The sequence below is a fragment of the Rhinopithecus roxellana genome, chromosome 2, assembly GCF_007565055.1.
Source record: "Rhinopithecus roxellana isolate Shanxi Qingling chromosome 2, ASM756505v1, whole genome shotgun sequence".
Lineage (NCBI taxonomy): Eukaryota > Metazoa > Chordata > Mammalia > Primates > Cercopithecidae > Rhinopithecus > Rhinopithecus roxellana.
Window position 1 is genome coordinate 75917194 of NC_044550.1, and position 16917 is coordinate 75934110.

A 16917-nucleotide genomic window follows, 5' to 3' on the forward strand; every position below is an offset into this window, starting at 1 on the left:
AGAGACATGTGATTTCCAATTAAAGCACAGCCCTGACCATATCCTTGCCCAGCTTACAAAACGTCAACGGCTCGAAGCTATCTACCGAGTTAAGCCTACTATAATCCCCCTCCTACACTACAACCTATCCACGCATCTGTCCTCTTACTCCTTAGCTTCCATCTTACATGAATGACTAAGAGTTGTTTCCCCAAATACACCCTTATTTACTTTTTTCATTTATAACTCACCACCGCCCCCACCAAAGTTTCACGTGGGTAAATTCTAGACCTTCACGTCATAGGCCAACTCAAATGCCAATCCTTCTAATGTACCTTCTAGAGATCCCGGGCCTGTTGTCATCTCTATCGCCAATCTTTGGCATCTTGTGGCACTAATCTCAGTCTACCTTGTAGAGCTTTCTGGTCTGATTTCCCTTGCCACCTTCTGCTCCCTTTGCCTAAGTATAACACCTCTGGGGAAAGGGACGCTGTTTTAATCACCATCGCCTCGCACACAGTCGGTGCTTTATTGTGCTTAACATCGTTTAACGCAACACATCCTGCCGAGGGGGTCGGAGGTGGACGACTTTTGCTGTATCCACACAGACCCGCGCATGCACACACGGACGCCGTCTGCAACTCTGACAGACACGTGTCCCCTGAGCCACAGCCCTGGAACTGTCTCGGGATTCCCAGCCTGTGGGTGTTTCCATGCTGGCCAGCGGAAGGGGACGCTTTTTGCTTCAGAACTGCTTCAACGGATACCTCTTATTTTAGACCGCCTACGGATTCTATCCTATAAATCAGCCTAAGTTCTGCTTCCTTTTAAAACAGGATTACGCCGGGTAGAGGGAGCCCGGCGTGGCCGCGCAGTGGTCAGGTCCTGCGGATCCCCCTCCAGCTCCCACTTGGTAGCGCCCGCTTTGTCAGCGCGCAGCGCTAGCCGAGCGCCCTGCAGCTCTCGCCAGGTCTCACAGCAGACGGTGCCGACGCAGCGCTCTGGCGCCTTGCTCTCGGGCTCTGCTCCCCGGGATTTCCCCAGGACCTGCGCCGCGCGAGAAGGAGCCTGGGAGCATCCGCCCAGACTGCCCGGACAGTCGGCTCGACTCGCTGCCCTCGGCCCCAGCCGGGCTCCGCGTTGGTGGCGGCGGCGCCCGGCATGTTTCATAGTCCGCGGCGGCTCTGCTCGGCCCTGCTGCAGAGGGACGCGCCCGGCCTGCGCCGCCTGCCAGCCCCAGGGCTGCGCCGCCCGTTGTCCCCGCCGGCGTCTGCTCCCAGGCCCGCATCCCCTAGGCTGCTGGCGGCGGTCTCAGCGGCCTCGGGCGCCGCGAGGTCGTGTTCCCGAACAGGTGAGTGCACCCCAGTTCTGGGCGGAGAACGCCACGGCCGCCAACTCTCGGCCGCCACCTGGAGACAGCGCGGAATGAATGGGAAGCCCGGGGCTGCAGTTCGTGGGGTCTGGCCTGAAACCTTCCCGGAGCAACCTTCTCTGTTTCCTTTTTCCTCTTTCCCTGTTCCCCGACTTGCCTGGGGCTTGCATCAAAGCTGGTAAGAAATGGGAGACTGTATTCAGGTTCTCGCTTGACCCTTGGAGGCCGTGCTTTCAGAATTTCTTGCTCTTGACCTACGTTAAATTTCCCCCTTCCGAGGCCACGAGTTACTATTTTGGTTACACTTTTTATTGCACGGAAATTAACGGAAATTTTTATGGAAAAAAATCTAAATGATGCTTATTTGTTCATATGGCTTTCATGGTCTAGATATTAAGTTGGTTTTTTTTTTTTTTTTTTTTTTTTTTTTTTTTTTTGAGACGGAGTCTCGCTCTGTCACCCAGGCTGGAGTGCTGTGGCCGGATCTCAGCTCACTGCAAGCTCCGCCTCCCGGGTTCACGCTATTCTCCTGCCTCAGCCTCCCGGGTAGCTAGGACTACAGACGCCGCCACCTCGCCCGGCTAGTTTTTTGTAGTTTTTAGTAGAGACGGGGTTTCACCGTGTTAGCCAGGATGGTCTCGATCTCCTGACCTTGTGATCCGCCCGTCTCGGCCTCCCAAAGTGCTGGGATTACAGGCTTGAGCCACCGCGCCCGGCCGATATTAAGTTTTTTAAGTCGTGGTAACACATTGATTCATTTAACGTTTCTTTTTCTTTTTCTTTTTTTTTTTTTTTTTTGAGACAGAGCCTCACTCTGTCACCCAGGCTGGGGATACCGGCTCACCGCAACCTCCGCCTGCCGGGTTCAAGCGATTCTCCTGCCTCAGCCTCCCGAGTAGCTGGGATTACAGGCGCCCGCCACCACGCCTAGCTAATTTTTGTATATTTAGTAGAGACGGGGTTTCACCATTTTGGCCAGGCTGGTCTTGAACTCCTGACCTCGTGATCCACTCACCTCAGCCTCCCAAAGTGCTGGGATTACAGGCACGAGCCATCGCACCCGGCCATTTTACGTTTCTTTGGATTTTTTTTTTCTTTTTTGGAGCCTTCAACTCTTGATACTTAACATAATTTTGTGTCCTGTGTACCTAAGATCTTGTAAAAATGAGGCCTTAGTTTCACCAACAGCTGTTTTTATACATCATAGTAACTACCCTGAGTTTTCCTTTTTAGCCACCTCTGTTTCTGCCTGGGCACACATTACCGTGGCCACAAATTACATACAAATTAATTATACTTTTAACATTGATAAATTTTTTCTTTCAAAACTAGGCAATACATAGCTTTTTTTTTTTTTTTTTTCGAGAGGGAATTTTGCTCTTGTTGCCCAGGCTGGAGTGAAATGGCGCGATATGGGCTCACCGCAACCTCCGTCTCCGGGTTCAAGCAATTCTCCTGCCTCAGCCTCCCGAGTAACTGGGATTACAGGCATGCGCCACCATGCCCGGCTAATTTTGCTATTTTTAGTAGAGGTGGGGTTTCTCCATGTTGGTCAGGCTGGCCTCGAACTCCCGAACCCAGGTGATCCGCCCTCTTCCGCCTTACAAAGTGCTGGGATTACAAGCGTGAGCCACCGCGCCCGGCCTATAAAATTTTAAAAATAGGCCAGGCGCGGTGGCTCACGCCTGTGATCCAGCACCGTGGGAGGCCGAGGCGGCTGGATCACCTGAGGTTCCTGACCATCCTGGCCAACGGTCGTGGGCGTGGTGGCACTCGCCTGTAATATCCCAGCTACTTGCGAGGCTGAGGCAGGAGAATCGCTTAAACGCGGGAGGCGGAGGTTGCAGTGAGCCGAGATCGCACCATTGCACTCCAGCCTTGGCGACAAGAGTGAAACTCCGTCTCAAAATAAAATTAATAAAAATTTTTAAATGCATATATATATATATATTTAAAAAGATTATCTGGAATGTGATTGAAGCCAGTACTTTAAACTCTATTTGCATTGCTGGCGGATGTTTAGGTATTTCCCAAACTAGTATCAAACTCCTGGCCTCAGGATATCCTCAGACTCTGGAGTAGTCGAGGTTTGCAGGTGGAAGCCAACCACGCCCAACTTAGTTGTAAAATTAGGATGTTGAATTGGTTGCTGGAGACTCTGAACTATATTATTCCTTAGCATGAACTTGACAGGTAGATTCTCCACCCCCACCCCCAATTTCGTAGGAATGTGGCACATTGTGAAATAACTGCCAGAATGGGTATACCACCTGATAACTTTTTTCTTGCTGGAAATTTTAAGAACCACATTGTTAGGTTTGAGGTAGGAAAAGTAAAAGAAAACGAGATGATGTCTTTTGTACCAGCTTTTATCTTAAATTCCCTCAGTCTCAGAGGGCAGGGTTAGTAGGTACCTCCTCGTGGGAATACAGTTAGCTTGTGTAAAACAGATAGAGATGGCTGTGTTATCTGAGCAATTACTGTTATCTGAGTAATAAATATCAGGTCAGATTGGAATGTTGGGCTTTTGACCCAAGAAAGTGTTTAATGAACTTCTTTTAAGAAATCTCCTGAAACCTGCTAGTTTTACAGATAAGGAAATTGAAGGACTTTATGGTACTTAAACTTTTGTAGGCAGTTACTATAAAGTCTAGACATTTTTCCTGTTTCATTCAGTTTTAGCTTCGGCTTGTTGGAAGAAACACGTGCATGCATTGATTCATTCATTGCTTGTTAGCTCATTCCAGATCTTTACAGAATGTCTCACACAATGTAGGTGCTTTATTATAGGAGCTAAAAAAGAACATGAGCTTTTTAGTCAGTCCCTAAGGAGTTTACTGCCCAGTAAGAGATGAGATTTGCACAAAGAAATGGCTGTTTAATGAAATGAAACACCGTTTATTCTCTGGACTTGGAAATGGCACAAGGGTGCAGGAAAGCAGGAAGTCCCTTTTAGGCTTCTAGAAGTGGATGGCATTTCAGCTGGCTTTTGAAGCATGGTTAGTATTGGAAGAGATTACTATAAAGCATTTTGTTTGGAAAAAGCAGGCATAAATGCAGAAAGGCATGAGACACAGATGAGGAAGGGTGAGAGAAGAGGCACTTTGCAAAATGGACATTGTTTTCCAAAGAGCCTCAGAGCCAGCACTAAGTGCTTTTTAATTTTAATTTTTTTTGAGACAAGGTCTCGCACTGTTGCCCAGGCTGGAGTGTAGTGGCACCACCTCTGCTCACTGCAAACTCCACCTCCCAGGCTCAAGCAATTCTCCTATCTCAGCCTCCGGAGTAGCTGTGACTACAGGCACACCACTGTGCGGGGCTAATTTTTGTATTTTTAGTAGGAACGGGATTTCAACACGTTGCCTAGGCTCGTCTCATCAGCTCTGGTGATCCACCTGCCTTTGCCTCCCAAAGTGCTGGGATGACAGGCATGAGCCACTGCGCCCAGCCTATTAAGTGCATTTTTAAAATGCAGATTCTTAGATCCTACTATAGACCTATTAAGTCTGAGTCATTCATGATGGGCCCTGGATTCCACATAACCAAATGAAATGACAAAAAGAATAACTCCAGATTGTTATTCTATGCCCTCAAATTTGGACATCTGGCACCCATATGTGAGACAGACATTTAAGGGGCCGAAAACTCCTCTCCACTCCTGAGCCTTTTGATGGGGAGTGGTGAGTCCCAACACCTGTCCACATTTGCTAATCAGTTCCTGCATAACTTTTTTTTTTTTTTTGAGACGGAGTCTCGCACTGTCGCCCAGGCTGGAGTGCAGTGGCCGGATCCCAGCTCACTGCAAGCTCCGCCTCCGGGTTCACGCCATTCTCCTGCCTCAGCCTCCCGAGTAGCTGGGACTACAGGCGCCCGCCACCTCGCCCGGCTAGTTTTTTGTATTTTTTAGTAGAGACGGGGTTTCACCGTATTAGCCAGGATGGTCTTGATCTCCTGACCTCGTGAGCCGCCCGTCTCGGCCTCCCAAAGTGTTGGGATTACAGGCTTGAGCCACCGCACCCGGCCCAGTTCCTGCATAACTTAATGCCCCTTGGCAATTGGTGGTTATTGGGAAGATAAGTACAGTCCCTTTGGAGTTATGAGATTCCAGGTTTTTAGAATTAAAAGGTGACCTTGGGGATGATCTCGGTATTTGGCTTTCTTTTCGCAAGGATAGCAGCCCCCATAAGAAGTAGCAGTTGCCACAGTTACTGTACTGGATGAAACAAACGCAGTTGGAAGTCATCCGTGGGTTTATAAATGCTATCTTCCACATCCCTCCTCAGAGAATGAAGAGTTGGCTGAACTACTGTTCTCTACCATTAGAACATTTGCTTTTTTTTTCATGGTACAATTTTAAAGGCAAATGCCACCAACTCATTTGAGAAGGCAGCTTTATTTAATATGTCCTTTAACTATGTGAGTAAACTGCTGATGAGAGAAGAAATCAGAAAGCTTGTAATTATCAAGCTGCTATGGAATAAATTGCTTTCCTTGTGGGAAAACTAATGTATGAATTTTCTGTTAGGATTCAGTGGCAACAGTTTAAATATGGTGAACTGGGGTTCTTTGGGATTAATAACCATGGCTGCAGATTCACATTCCACACAGTTAACATTTGCAAGTCATTTAACCTTGCTTGCTGTCTCAACACTAGACCTTACCTAGAACAAATAAGATGAATTGATAGCAATTTATCCACAAGCTTTATTGAACAGTACATGTAAAATGCGACATGACTAATTGCAGCGGGAGTTGGAAGAGAAATCGGTATGGCTGAATTTGTCAAGAAACGCTTTGCTTTGAATAGGTGAAAAAGGAGGGTGCTTTGGAAGGGGACAGGGTGAGGGGGCTAGGCAGAGAAGACTACACACTGCCTGGAAGAAGGTGGAGCATGCAGGAGCTGTAGCAAGCATCTTAGGAAAAGAGGTATAATCAGAATCCTTTGGGACACTTGTTAAAATGCAGATTTCTGGTCTTTCACCCATCTTGAATCAGTTTCCTGTGGAGAAGTCTGGTGGAGTGCATATTTAACAAGTGCCCCAGGGGATTCTTCCAAAAAGATTAGGGAGTATTCATGAGCTCTGCCCCTCCTTTCCCCAAAGGTACTTATTCCTGGAAAGCTTGAGAAGCTCTGGAGAGGATTCTGGAAGAGCCTGAAGACCTTTGGCCGGGCACAGTGGTTCATGCCTGTAATCCCAGCACTTTGGGAGGCCGAGGCACGGATCACTTGAACTCAGGCGTTCAAGACCAGCCTGGGCAACATGGTGAAACCCTGTCTCTACTAAAATTAAAAAAAAAAAAAAAAAGCCAAGTGTGGTGGTGCACACCTGTACCTCCCATCTGCTTGGGAAGCTGAGGCAGGAGAATCACTTGAACCCGGGAGGCGGAGGTGTCAGTGAGCCGAGATTGCACCATTGCACTCCAGCCTGGGTGATAGAGTAGGAGCAATACTCTGTCTCTAAAAAAAACAATCTTTGAGCTTGGGGCCTAAGGCAATTCAAGAGACGCCTGAGCAAGAACATTGACCCCAACAAAAGCGGCTTTAAAATAAGTTTGTATATTTTGTCCACACGGTTTTGCCATGTTGCTCCAGCTGGTCTCAATCCTGGGCTCAAGCAATCCTCCCACCTCAGCCTCCCAAAAGTACTGGGATTACAGGCATGAGTCATCACGCCCTGCCAAAAGCAGCTTTTAAGAAAGGGAAGAAATTCCAGGGCAGGGCACAGTGGCTCACGCCCGTAATCCCAGCACTCTGGGAGGCCAAGGCAGGCGGATCACCTGAGGTCGGGAGATAGAGACCAGCCTGACCAACATGGAGAAACCCTATCTCTACTAAAAATACAAAATAAGCCGAGCGTGGTGGCGCATGCCTGTAATCCCAGCTCCTCAGGAGGCTGAGACAGGAGAATTGCTTGAACCCGGTGGAGGTTGTGGTGAGCCGAGATCACGCCGCTGCACTCCAGCTTGGGCCACAAGCGTGAAACTCCATCTCAAAAAAAAAAAGAAAAGAAAAGGGAAGAAATTTGCATATTAATGAAAAGTTCAGTGAGAGGAAACTTGAGACTGACATTATAATGGGAGTGTATCCATGTAGTCGTATAACTTATAGAGTGGGATAAATAATCAAGGAGGTTTCTCTGATGTTTACTAAAAGTGAGGCAATTGTGTTCTGGCTTCTTGGAGTTAGGAAGGGAGATACAGCATCTGTATTTGCTGTCAGGAGTCACTGGTGACTAATCAGAGTTTATAGGGCTTTGATAGTCACTTAAGTGGTGGTTATACTTCAGTAAATACTTAGAAATTAGAAGGACAGTGTGCAGGGGTGTTTAGCCTCATAGTAAACCTGTTTGGACTTTTGTGGAAAGCAGCTAAGATACTTTTTATTTATCGTTATTCTTTCTTTTTTTTTTTTTTTTTTTTTTTGAGATGGAGTCTCGCTCTGTCACCCAAACTGGAGTGCAGTGGCTGGATCTCAGCTCACTGCAAGCTCCGCCTTTCGGGTTCACGCCATTCTCCTGCCTCAGCCTCCCGAGTAGCTGGGACTATAGGCGCCCGGCACCTCGCCCGGCTAGTTTTTTTTATTTTTTAGTAGAGACAGGGTTTCACCAGATTAGCCAGGATGGTCTCGATCTCCTGACCTTGTGATCCACCCGTCTCGGCCTCCCAAAGTGCTGGGATTACAGGCTTGAGCCACCGCGCCCGGCCTATCGTTATTCTTAGAATGGGAGAAAATCAGTCTTCCCACGGAGGGAGTGAGACCTCAAGTGAAAACCTTAGCTGTCCTCTGGCTCTATGTGGCCTCAAAGCAACATTTGAATCATATATTAATACTTAGCAAGAATTCCGTGTCAGCGATGTGGGCAACAGTGCCCAGGGGAAAGAAGGCTAAACAAAATTGGTACCATCCAATTTGAATGTCCCTATAACCATTTTTTTCTCCTTCCAGTATATACAAAAAATGCATGGGTCCCATTCAGATCTTCTGGATTTTAATATCTCCAAGTGGGGCCTGAGCATCTGCTGATTCTGACACAGGCCCCAGGTAGACACCAGCCATACACTGAAAACACAGGCGGACACCTGAGAAGGCTCGTTTTACTAAATGCTTAGAAGCCTGTTCTAAGTTTCTCAATGCAATGATGTGATTCTCCTGTCTTCAAAAGTTAGAGACCACTGTTGGATTGTGGAGAGTTGTGCAGAAAGGAAAATTTTTATTTTATTTATTGTAGAGACGGGGTCTCACTGTGTTGCCCAGGCTGCTCTTGAGCTCTTGGCAAGTCCATGAAAATAAGTGCTTAGAAGTTATGATGCTGGCCGGGTACGGTGGCTCACGTCAGTACTTTGGGAGGCCAAGGAGAGGGGGGATCACTTGAGGTTAGGAGTTCGAGACCAGCCTGGGCAACATGGCAAAACCCCATCTTTACTAAAAATGTAAAAATTAGCCAGATGTTAGTGGTGTGTGCCTGTAATCCCAGCTACTCGGGAGGCTGAGGCAGGAGAATTGCTTGAACCCGGGAGGTGGAGGTTGCAGCGAGCTGAGATTGCACCACTACACTCCAGCCTGGGCAGCTGCAAGACTCCATCTCAAAAAAAAAAAAAAAAAAAAAAAGTTCTGATGCATCCAGAGTGACAATAAGAATTGTTCTGGAAGGATATCTGGGAAGTTCCTTGGTCTTGTTGCATCCTCTCTAGCTGTCTTCCTTTCCCTTTTCTATCTTTCCTCCAACTCTTGAGGTTCCAGTACCTAAACAGCTCAGTTTGCCGGTCTGCAAATATGCTTGTTAACTCCAAATATCTTGTCTAGTACAGGGTGCAAAGTAAGTTACACTGCAGATTCTAATAATACCTGGGATATAATACTTTTCTATTTCCTCTTGTGTGTTTTGCTTTTATGGATGCTAACTATCATTGAAGGTCTGCTGAAGGAAAATGTTTATCTTTCAAATCTTGTAGGTCAAATAGACTCATTGAGACTTATTTCTAGAATTAGTTTCTCTTTCAGGTGGTTCTGAAATTATGTTTGTAAATAGTTTTATGACAGTGTATTTAATCTGATTTTTAAATTTTAATTTAATATTATTTTATTTTTTGAGATGGAGTCTTGCTGTGTTGCCCAAGCTGGAGTGCAATGGCGCAACCTCTGTTCACTGCAACCTCCCTCTCCTGGGTTCAAGCTATTCTCCTGCCTCAGCCTCCTGAGTAGCTGGGGACTACAGGCACCCACCACCACGCCCAGCTAATTTTTTGTATTTTTAGTAGAGCCTTAAGGTTTTGCCATGTTGGTCAGGCTGGTCTCGAACTCCTGACCTCAGGTGATCTGCCTACCTCGGCCTCCCAAAGTGCTGGGATTACAGGCGTGAGCAACCACGCTCGGCCTTGCCTCTGAACTTTTAAAAACCATTGTGGGCCGGGCGCGGTGGCTCAAGCCTGTAATCCCAGCACTTTGGGAGGCCAAGACGGGCGGATCACGAGGTCAGGAGATTGAGACCATCCTGGCTAACACGGTAAAACCCCGTCTCTACTAAAAAAAAAATACAAAAAAACTAGCCGCGCGTGGTGGCTGGCGCCTGTAGTCCCAGCTACTCGGGAGGCTGAGGCAGGAGAATGGTGTAAACCCGGGAGGCGGAGCTTGTAGTGAGCTAAGATCCGGCCACTGCACTCCAGCCCGGGCGACAGAGCAAGACTCCGTCTCAAAAAAAAAAAAAAAACCATTGTGAGTACTGATTATCTGTAGAGGCTTACAAGATTTCCTTATCTTTGGTATTCAAAAGTTCCATCAGGATAAATGTCTCAGCATCTGATGCGCCCATGCAATCTAAAGGCATGCCTTAGCACATGTAAAGTTAGTATCATTTCTCGGGTTATTTTGTCCACTGTATTGTCTTTTGTTCTCATGTTCTTGAACTCCTGTTAGATTGCTGGCCATATGGATGTATTCTCCGTGTCTATTCATCCTTTTTTTTTTTTTTTTTTTTTTTTAATTATTTTAGAGACAGTCTCCACTTTGTCACCCAGGCTGGAGTGCACTGGTGTGATCATAGCTCACTGTAACCTCTAACTCCTGGGCTCAAGTGATCCTCCCACCTCAGCCTCTGGAGTAGCTGGGACTGTAGGTGTGCTGCACCACGTCTACCTACTTTTATTTTTTTGTTAGAGACAGGGGTCTCGGCTCAGACTGGTCTCAAACTCCTGGGCTCAAGCAGTCCATCTGCCTCTGCCTCCCAGCGTACTGGATTACAAGCATGAGGCACCAAGCCAGGCCTCCATTCATATTTTAGTGTTTTTATCTCTTCTCTGTTTCATGAGATTTCCTGAAAATTTTTGTTCTGCAGTCATTTTAAAGTCCTAGACATTTCTAGTTGTTTAATTGCTCCTTTTTTTCATAGAAGCCTGTTTTGTGTCTATAATGTCTCTTGTACTTTAAATATATCAAGATGTGTGTGCCTGTTTCTCCTTTAGGCCTCTTTCCTGGAGAGGAGGGGAGTTTGCATGTTGTTTTGTTTGTTTGTTTTTGAGATGGGGTCTTTCTTTGTCACTCAGGCTGGAGTGCTGTGCCGTGATCTCAGCTCACTGCAGCCTCCACCAGCCCGGTTCAAGCACTCCTCCCACCTCAGCCTCCCAAGTAGCTGGCACCACAGGCATGCACCACCATACCTGGCCCGATAATACAACAGTTACTGTATTTTTAGTAAAGACAGGTTTTCCCCGTGTTGGCCAGGCTGGTCTCACGTGCTGAGCTCAAGTTATCCACCCATCTCAGCATCCCAAAATACTGGGATTACAGGTGTGAGCCACCGTGCCCAGCCAGTTCGCATGTTCTGAATGGAAAGGTAATCTGGAGAGTGGGCAGCCAGGCTTCCTTGTTGAATGCATGAGAGGGAGCAGGCTGGCAACTACTGCCTTTGCCAAAGAAAGGAGGGTTTCCTTCTGTGTTCTTCAGTCCAACCTCTCCCCCGCTTTTTAACCTCTCCCCCGCTTTTTAACACTATCCTAGAGGTTCAGAGTTAGCTCCTGATCTGGTTTGCTTCTCTTTCAGGTCCATTCACCCTTGCAAGCCATTCTAAAGCTATCACTCATTTTCTTTGGAGTATTCTTTGGTTCTATGGAGCATGCGAAAGCCACCCTTCCCAGCTTTGTCTGTGAGAGAGGGGATGCGTGTAACTAGTGCCACTGTTCACTTTCATTCTTGAATTGCCCTAACAGTTACCCCCTCAGCCTCTCCTGCCCTTTCTATTTGTTGATTCAGCTTGGAGTTTCTTCACGGTGCTCTTGGGAAAACCACAGTTACCTTTGGTAACTTGTACTGCCCCTTCCTTCACTCTGGTTTCTCTGTTAAGTCAAACTTGATTCTGTCTTCTTGGAATTCCTCCAGGTTTTTGCTCCATTGATGTCATGCATCCCTTCTTGTTTTCCAGTGTTACTGATGCATTCTTTAAAAAATTTTAAATAGGCTGGGCACAGTGGCTCACGCCTGTAATCCCAGCACTTTGGGAGGCTGAGGTGGGCAGATCGCCTGAGGTTGGGAGTTCTAGACCAGCCTGGCCAGCATGGTGAAACCCTGTCTCTACTAAAAATACAAAAATTAGCCGGGCGTGGTGGCAGGTGCCTGTAATCCCAGCAGCTACTCATGAGGCCGAGGGAGGAGAATTGCTTGAACCCAGGAGGCAGGGGTTTCAGTGAGCCGAGATGGTGCCATTGCACTCCAGCCTGGGCAACAGAGCGAGACTCTGTCTCAAAAAAAAAAAAAAAATTAAGTATAGGTACTTTATTTCTTCAAGATCTTAGGAAGGAGAGAAAGTAAATGTATTTTCTACTTTTGCCCTCTTGGCCTAGAACCAACCTGCCCAATGATATGCAACATATTCTTTTTTATATATATATGCCTTAATTATTCAAGCAGTGCTCTGGGAATTTGTATATGAAAATTGTTTCCCCTCCTTTTTAAGTGACTAAAAATCTTTTATTGGTTTTATGGTACATATACAAATGGACTAGTGGTGAGCATAGCTGCCTTCCAAATGGACTATACAATTTTATTATTATTATTTTTTTTTGATGGAGTCTTGCTCTGTCCCCCAGGCTGGAGTACAGTGGCACAATCTCTGCTCATTGCAACCTCCGCCTCCCAGGTTCAAGTGATTCTCCTGCCTTAGCCTCCTAAGTAGCTGGGATTACAGGCATGCGCTACCACGCCCAGCTGATTTTGTATTTTTAGTAGAGATGGGGTTTCACCATGTTGGTCAGGCAGGTCATGAACTTCTGACCTCTGGTGATCCACCCATCCGAGCCTCCCAAAGTGCTGGGATTACAGGCATGAGCCATCGTGCCTGGCCAATTCTTTTAGGGATGGGGTCTCTCTATGTAGCCCAGGCTGAACTCAAACCCCTGGGTTTAAGGGATCTTCCTGCCTCAGCCTCCCGAGTAGCTGAGACAATAGGCATGTGTCACCATGTTTGGCTCATTGTTTAAAAATTTTTATACTTCTTTATTTTATTTATTTATTTTTTTGAGACGGAGTTTCACTCTTGTCACCCAGGTTGGAGTGCAGTGGCACAATCTTGGCTCACTGCAAACTCCACCTCCTGGGTTCAAGTTATTCTCCTGCCTCAGCCTCCCAAGTATCTGGGATTACAGGTGCCCACCACCACACCTGACTAAATTTTGTATTTTTAGTAGAGATGGGGTTTTTGCCCTGTTGGCCAGGCTGGTCTTGAATTCCTGACCTCAGGTGATCTGCCCACCTCAGCCTCCCAAAGTGTTGGAATCACAGGTGGGAGCCACCACGCCTGACCTTTTTTTTTTTTTTATGAGACAGAGCCTTCCTCTGTCACCCAGACTGGAGTGCAGTGGGGCAGAGACAGCTCACTGCAGGCTCAACCTCCTGGGCTCACGCAGTCCTCCTGCCTCAGCCTCCCAAGTAGCTGGGACCACAGGCGCATGCCACCATGCCTGGCCAAAGCCTCATTTTAATATAATGCAGAGCAGAGGTTGGCAAACTTTTTCCGTAAAGAGCCAGCTAGTAAATATTTTAGGCTGTCTGGGCCATGTATCTGTCGCAGCTACTAAGCTCTGCTGTTATAGCGTGAAAGCAGCTGTAGAGAATACAATATGTAAACTTTATTTATGATACTAAAATTTGAATTTCATATCATTTTCACATGTCACGAAATATTACTGTTCTTAAGGGGTTCCCCCCTCCCCAACCATTTAAAAATACAAAAGCCTTTCCTAGCTTGCAGGCAGCACAAAGACAGGATGCTGCCAGAGTTAGCTCATGGGTCACAGTCGGTAGATCCTGATCTAGAGAGGGCTCTGTACAGTCAGCAGAAGGCTCCTCATAGTTTCGTATTTCCACTCACAACTGTAAAAACACATCATTTTTCCAAGTGTCCCAGAAATGTTAGTGATGGGGGATCACCAGATTTTTTAGGTTTTGCCTTTTCACGTTTGTATTTCAGAGGAATGTGCTAGAAAAGCCCAGCTTGTGGAAGAGATTTGTCAGCCAATAGACAATTGAGCACCAATCGAACATGTTAAACTAAGCATTTATCATGGAGGGATTTCCTTCTCCTTAGAGAGCTTTTCCATATGAGTCTGTCATGGCTGAAGGTATGGCTCAGTCTTGTCTGGATGACGCTTCAGCTTTCTTGTCTGGTCTGTGACTGCCTCCTGGCAAAGAGAGCTTGTTTGAATTGTCACGCTCAGTCTAGGTGCTTGTATTTTTAGACACGTTAGGTTGAGAGTTCTGACCTTCACTTGATATCTCTGGTAATGCCACGCGGGTCGTGACACTGCTTTGTACACTCTGTGCTGTGCCAGTATGTGTGCTGTGATGACTGTGACGTCGACAGATGGAGGAGGTGGAACTTGACCTCTGTGTCTTCCTGGTGTGAAGAATGGGCTGCTGTGTCTGTCCGGGGCCAGGCAGGACAGCTGCATCGCAGTTACCCTGACGCGGTATCAGCATGGCTGGAGATGCTGACAAGCAGCAGTCCAAGGTGCAGGTAACTTTCTCCAGGGCCAGCCCCCTTACTAGTTGTGCAGTCTGGAGAAAGCTGTGCAGTTACCTGATCCATGCCTGGAAAGTGGTGAATATGATACCCACTTCAGCAGATTTGAGACAGAATAATGAAAAGAGTTGGAAGCAGTCTGGCACATTATCTCCAATGTTAATAATAGCCTTCTCTTTTTTTTTTTGAGACAGAGTTTTGCTTTGTCACCCAGGCTGGAGTGCAGTGGTGCGATCTTGGCTCACTGCAACCTCCTCCCGGGTTCAAGCAATTCTCCTGTCTCAGCCTCCCGAGTAGCTGAGATTACAGGCACCCACCACCATGCCCAGCTAATTTTTGTATTTTTGATAGAGACGGGGTTTCACCGTGTTGGTCAGGCTGGTCTCAAACTCCTGACCTCAAGTGATCCACCCACCTTGGCCTCCCAAAGTGCTGGGATTACAGGCATGAGCCACCACGCCCAGCTGAGTAATAGCCTTCTCTTTATGCCTAGGAAAAAAGTGAGTTTTCCAGAATGAAACAGAATAGCTAACATTTAGCTAATCACTTAGGATGTGCCAAGTACCTCTAGTTTAACTCAGTTAATCCTCACACTAACCAAATAAAGTAGGTTACACTTATCCATATGAAGAAGATAATGAAGAAGCAGAGAGGTCAATAAGTTATCCAGGATCCTATTAGTAACAAGTGGAGCCCCGATTTGAATTCAGACAGCCTAACTTGAGTCCTTGCTTTAAGACTTGCCTCTGCTGAACCACAGGCCGAACTTCTTGGGGAGAGCTGAGGCTCAGCTGTAAGGCTCAGTACTTGAGGCAGGCCTGTCACATTTAGTCAGTGGCACTCAGTAACAGACTTGGAGCCTGGTTGGTCACTAACTAAAATATTTGATTTCTACCACACAGTAATATCTTCTTAACTTGGCACTTAGTTTATTTTTATTTTAAATTTAATAGCGATGGGGTCTCACTGCATTGCCCAGGCTGGTCTCAAGTTCTTGGGCTCAAGTGATCCTTCTGCCTAAATTGGCACTTAAAATCCAGTCTCTAGGATCTGGAAATTCATGTCATACAAGCCCACATCGTGTAAAATTTGAAGGTAACTGCATTCATTTGCCAGGTGGACCTTCAGGGAACATGTCACACTGTTTGAGTTTTGCTTTTCTTGCTGATGGGTGCACACCAAAGTTTCACAAAAATTTAGAAAGATACTTTTTTTTTTTTTTTTTTGAGACAATCTTGCTTGTGTCGCCCAGGCTGGAGTGCAGTGGCGCAATATTTGCTCACTGCAACCTCTGCCTCCCAGGTTCAAGCGATTCTTATGAACCTCAGCCTCCTGAGTAGCTGGGATTACAGGTACCTGCCACCAAGCCCAGCTAATTTTTTTTGTATTTTTAGTAGAGACAGGGTTGTTGGCCATGTTGGCCAGGCTGGTCTCCTGACCTCAGGTGATCCACCTGCCTTGCCCTTCCACAGTGCTGAGATTATAGGCGTGAGCCACTACGCCTGGCCTAGAGTTACGTTTAATGGTAATTTAGGACCTCATTTACATTTCTGAACTTTAGTGTTCTTATCTATAAAGTGGTGTAAATAATGACCAATGGGTTCCTGAGCAGGTAACTGGTTACAGCAATTAAAAATGCTTGGTTGGCCGGGCACGGTGGCTCAAGCCTGTAATCCCAGCACTTTGGGAGGCCGAGACGGGTGGATCACGAGGTCAGGAGATCGAGACCATCCTGGCTAACACAGTGAAACCCCGTCTCTACTAAAAAATACAAAAATCTAGCTGGGCGAGGTGGTGGGCGCCTGTAGTCCCAGCTACTCGGGAGGCTGAGGCAGAAGAATGGCATAAACCTGGGAGGCAGAGCTTGCAGTGAGCTGAGATCCGGCCACTGCACTCCAGCCCGGGCGACAGAGCAAGACTCCGTCTCAAAAAAAAAAAAAAAAAAAAAAATGCTTGGTATACCATAAAATGCTCCACCAATAAAAGGTGGTCCTCCATCAGTGTGTGACAGAATTTCTTGGTACTTTGCTGTCACTTGCCATCTTTTATTAATTGTTTAAATCACTGGACTGGATCCTGGGGGAAATGGTAAATAAGGGAAACAGCCCCTGCCCTTGGGAGGCTTAAAGTCTCATGAGTAAAGGACAGAGGTTGTAGTTCAAATATCCAAGGGTACCCTAAGTAGGAAAAATGGGCCAGGTATAAGAAAAGGAGAGCCATTGGTTGGTCCATAGAGCTAGGCCTGGTTGCTGTGAATCTTTATTGATTCCTTCAGTATATATTAAATAAATATATTGTATATCCAACATCCAGGCTGCTTTAAAGTTGGTGGTTATCTTGTGTGAATTCTCGTTTGTATTGAAGATGGCCAGGTATTCTGGAACCTACTCTAAGAAGGCTAATGAAAATCAGCTGCTAAATTAGCTTAGTTTTGTGTTCAACACGCATGGCCAGTAGATGGCAGCATTGGATTGCTGTTTCAGGGATGCCTTCCTGTGCCGTTGATGGCTTACAGTTTTTGTGTTGTGTGTGCTTCGAGGTTTCCTCGGGCGGAGG

The 16917-nt window shown here is 46.7% G+C and overlaps 1 protein-coding gene across 1 annotated transcript in view; it reads left to right on the plus strand.

Moving 5' to 3' along the window:
- Positions 1-862: 862 nt before the first annotated feature.
- The window catches only part of NOCT (nocturnin), a 32092-nt gene continuing 16037 nt past the window's right edge, over positions 863-16917 (plus strand). The window contains exon 1 of the mRNA XM_010353497.2: positions 863-1330. Within this exon, the coding sequence (XP_010351799.1) occupies positions 1141-1330 (190 nt within the window). The 5' untranslated portion in view covers positions 863-1140. The remainder of the gene's footprint in view (positions 1331-16917) is intronic.